Source organism: Cylas formicarius, unplaced genomic scaffold (genome assembly GCF_029955315.1).
Source record: "Cylas formicarius isolate icCylForm1 unplaced genomic scaffold, icCylForm1.1 PGA_scaffold_9__14_contigs__length_23061073, whole genome shotgun sequence".
Taxonomy (NCBI): Eukaryota; Metazoa; Arthropoda; class Insecta; order Coleoptera; family Brentidae; genus Cylas; species Cylas formicarius.
In genome coordinates this window covers 6,494,452-6,498,956 of record NW_026844365.1, presented here as the reverse complement: position 1 = coordinate 6,498,956, position 4,505 = coordinate 6,494,452, and the positions used below count along the sequence as shown (strand labels likewise).

The following is a 4,505-nucleotide window of genomic DNA, read 5'->3' as shown; positions in this document are numbered from 1 at the left end:
TATTTTGCTGGTGTTTGATTTATTAATTTCAAACTCGACACATGAGTTAATCATACTGGCTCCTTCAAAAAGCTATATTACAACTTTGCTATAAAATTCTTAAAAGGTCGATATAAAAAAATGAGTGTTAATAGATGTACAAAAAAAATTATTAGGCATTTTTAAATGGGTAAGATTTGTGAATTTGGTATAGCCGAAAATCATTTCAGACAGTGAGTAATACTCGAAGAAAATCAATTTTACTAAGAATTCATTAATATGTTTGATACTATTTGTTTTAAATATAAACCCTAAAATAAAGGCTAGTATGGGTCAAAATACAACTATTAAGAATGTATAACCCTACAAATATGACGGAAAAAGAAATAGATAGAACAATAAAATATTACGAAAGCATTACTATTATAAAGTCGCAGTTTTTGAGAGAGATTGAATTGCAGTACCCCTCCCGGCCTTCGTAACTAAATATGAAGAAAAACATACTCAAGGATACAAAAAAAAATTAATATGTTATTTAGAAGCTTTTCTCTAGGACAATTACAAGAGGGATGTACTTCGCATCATTTTGTATTTCGTTTCAAATGCAATACACATTTTTAAATATAGACCCTTTTATCTTTTCGCTCCAAATTATAACCCAACTATGTGGCAACAGTGGTTTAGTAACGTCGGTGCAATACACGAAATTGTATTCAGAATGGTCTGAAAAAGGAGTTTAACTGTTTCGTGGTATAACGTTTATCAATTACGCTAAAACTTAGTTGTTTAGGTTGTTTCCCCTCTTTGCTCACGAAGTTATAGTCGTGTATAGTATATTCTCATCTTATATAGTCCATTTTCTTATTTAGTACTAGGTAATCTAAGGTTACCTGTTACATGTGTCTGGTACAGTACCGTCCGTTGTATAAGTATAACCCCAAAAATGTGCTAATTATTCAATTTTAGGAAATCGAGAAATTTTAATTAGAAAAAATATTTTTTTGATGGTCACCCCGTATTTATCAATATTATCAACTTGTAGAAATGTAAACTGCCATTTTTCTCGAAAGCTACTAAAAATTTCTTAAAAAATAAAGTTGGTTACTGTCATATACTGTCAGCTACTCGGGGTCAAACACTTTTTGCATTTAACGTTTTTTCCTAGGAGCATCTTAAATAGATCACCCTCTATATGCAAAAGTTGCATAATCTTCTGGATGTACTAATAAAAAACTAACGTACGTTCAAATGATGACAAACACCTTTAATAAATTTTATAAATGTAATACGTGTTGTGAGAGTCAAGAAAAGAAGTTCCTTTAACATATAAAAATAAAATAAAGAGTAAGGGACCCAAGTGGGAACCCTGCGGATCGCCAGACAACCCGTAACAGTACACAACACGGGACAGCCTGTAGCCGAACAGTTCCCTGGACTCAATTGAAAGGAATTTATTCATAGACATAAAGTTATTCGTCGTCATCATCAGTTCCGAGCCTTGTTGCGAAGGCGGCTGTTTAGTTACTGCAGTATAATTTGTTAAGCACAAGCTAAACTACGATATCCGTAAAATGGTGAGTAGTTATAAAAATTGTCCACTGTATAACTATAAAAAATTAAATTAAATTAAAATTGTGTTGCGGCTTTCAGAGAACTTACGATTTTCGCGGAATCATGATTCCTGTATTGACGGCTTTCCATGACGACATGTAAGTATACACAATGTCTGGAGATCGTTTTTGTCTTTTTTGTTGTTATTCAAAGAGATATAATAAAGCTAGATAATAGATATATTTGACGTTGTCGTGTAGTAGGTGCTGACAAATTATAGCTAAATAGGTAGATCACGTCAACATATCAGCTGTAATGTTTCGGCAGGCTTCAAGAACTGGTCTTCCCAATTGACCCTCTTGAAACTCTTTTTGGAAGGTCTCTCAGAAAATCTAATAAAATATATGGTGTGTCAATTAAGTAAATCAAGATTTTTCAATTTAAAATGCTCCAAATATATTCGTTTATAAATCACTACCCAAATTTCTTAATAAACGATTTTTTTTAAAGAAAACATAAGGGAGTGTGAATAACATTTTCAAATGAAATTATACCCTCGACCGGTCTGGATTAGCATTAGAACAAAGCATTTCGGGAGCCGGCGGCCTACGATATTGTTAACTTAAGGGGTGGCGTAAGGGTTTCAACCCTATACGGAATAAAACTCTCCCCAAAAACCAAAGCACTGTTCTATTTGACCACCTATTACAACATTTCCTTTCGGCTCTTCGGTCTATGTCGTACTTGAGCCAACTGCTATGGGAAGGTTGGGCTTTGGCATTTGGCTTTGTTTGTTTCGCCAACTCAGCACTTTGTTGTCGTTGGGCAGCGATTAAATTAATTAAAGTTTTTGCCACTGCACTGTCACTTTCCAAAGTTCAGAAATAGACTCGACACTAGGTGACACATTATCTCCGTTCGAATCTGTTGTAAGATTCAGCGCGGCACCGTTTGTGCAATTGTCTGCCGCCATTTTCACACTAATTTGTATTGCTTTTGCAACACTGGACACAGAACTATCCCACTTCTGATGTTAACTTAAGGGGTGGCGTGAGGGTTTCAACCCTGAATAAAACTCTCCCCAAAAACCAAAACACAGTTCTATTGGATCACCTATAACAACATTGCCTTTCGGCTTTTCGGTCTATATCGTACTGCCGTTTTGTTCTTGCGTAGCCGGAACCACATGCCGCTCCTCCGTCCTGACTCAGCATACGTGACTCTTGGCGGCCATCTTAACAACGTTTGTATTTACCATTTTCTAATAGCCTTTGAAACTAATGACATGATGAACTTTACGATATCGTTGACTCAGCGTCTACAGTCGCTGCATGACGTGTGACCTGACCATCAGACGTCGAAATGCCATCAGTGTTTAAAATCTACCGAAAACATTCGTCAGTTACCCTGTACTGATGAAACAATAGAGACAAGACGAGACCCTTATACCCATTCTCATTACAATTTTCTCGGTAGCACTTTTTTTTCATACTTGTCCGCATCGTTTACCTATGAACTCGTTAGAACTTAACCTTCAACAGAATATAGTATGTAAACTTTGCAGGTCGCTTAATTTGGACGCCATCCCAAGATACGCTGAATATCTGGCACAGAACGGGATCCAAGGAATTTTAAGTAAGGAAAAATAGGTAGCATTGTATAATTCCATAAACCATAGATTTATAGCTAGCCACGTCATCTTGATGGCAGCACGTTTTACCCAAGATGAACACTTACGCTATGGTGAATGTAACTTATTCAATAACAACCAAACCATGATAATAATAATAATAATAATAATAATTTTGTTTTCCACATAGACATTTTTTTTAGTAATTTGTATAGGAATTGTCAAATAAAAAAAGCGTTTAATGACAAGCACAGACCAAATATATAGAGACCCTAAAAAAATGTATACCGACTCTCACTATTAGGATCTCAGTAACGGCAATAGATACAGGCTGACTGAAATTGGGCCAAAGTTGCGAAATTGAAGTTAAAATATTCTCGTCGGAGCTTTATTTTTTCTTATGGTCGCCGTATTGGATTTTGGCAGTGTTGAATAGCCCATATTAGTACCTTTTTATTGATGTATCGCAAGTTGTATTTGTGTTCCTTCAAATTCGAAAAATTGAACAAAAACTTTTATGCCATACCTAGCTGTGAATTTACTTTGTCATTAAAAGTGGACTTTACCAATGAAAATAAACGAGATACGGTAAAACTTTATTATAGACAGGATAGAAACATTGTCAAGACATCAGAAATGTATTTGAACATGTATCCTGAAAGACGACAATCTCATCGAACTTTACATAGAAACCCCGCTGAATTTGCTTCGTTTGAAAAACTAAGATAAAATTATGAATGTACAACTAATGTGAAACTTTCAGATATTTTAAAAAAGTTAACAATAATAATGACTATACGTAGAGATAACAAATAAATTAGAAATGATATACTCTTCACTGCATGCACCTTTTTCTATCGCTTTTATAATAAAGTTTTATCATATCTCGTTTTTCTTTATTAGTAAAGTCCATTTTTAACGATAGAGTAATGCCCTAGTTCTTGTTCAATGTTTCTAATTTGAGGGAAAACAAATAGAACTTGTGACACTTCAATAAAAAGGTATGGATGCGTAACCATTTTAGTCACCGTTCACCGTTACCGAGATCCGAATGGAGAGAGTCGAATTTGAAACACCCCGTATATAAAAAAGTCTATCAAGATTTTTGCGGTGGGTATTGCTTTAATTTTATTGTAAAAGTTGCTAAAGAGTTACATTTTATTTCATCAGGCCATTAAAGGCTTGCAGCCCCAATATCGAGGGTGATCTAGATCAGGGCTTCTTAAACTTTTTTATATATCGACCCCCTTCAAGCTTAGGAAATTTTAAACGACCCCCTCCTCCATATAATGAAACATATATTAACCGTAGATGTATATATATATATATATATATATATATATAT

The 4,505-nt window shown here is 34.5% G+C and overlaps 1 protein-coding gene across 2 annotated transcripts in view; it reads left to right on the top strand.

Moving 5' to 3' along the window:
• The first annotated feature begins 1,453 nt into the window (after positions 1-1,453).
• Positions 1,454-4,505, top strand: part of LOC132707565 (N-acetylneuraminate lyase-like) — a 20,086-nt gene continuing 17,034 nt past the window's right edge. Inside the window, exons 1-3 of one of the 2 annotated variants that reach the window (XM_060679470.1) lie at positions 1,454-1,553; positions 1,630-1,688; positions 3,095-3,165. In XM_060679470.1, the coding sequence (XP_060535453.1) occupies positions 1,551-1,553; positions 1,630-1,688; positions 3,095-3,165 (133 nt within the window). In that variant the 5' untranslated portion in view covers positions 1,454-1,550. The remainder of the gene's footprint in view (positions 1,554-1,629; positions 1,689-3,094; positions 3,166-4,505) is intronic. The other variant, XM_060679471.1, reaches the window with a different exon arrangement.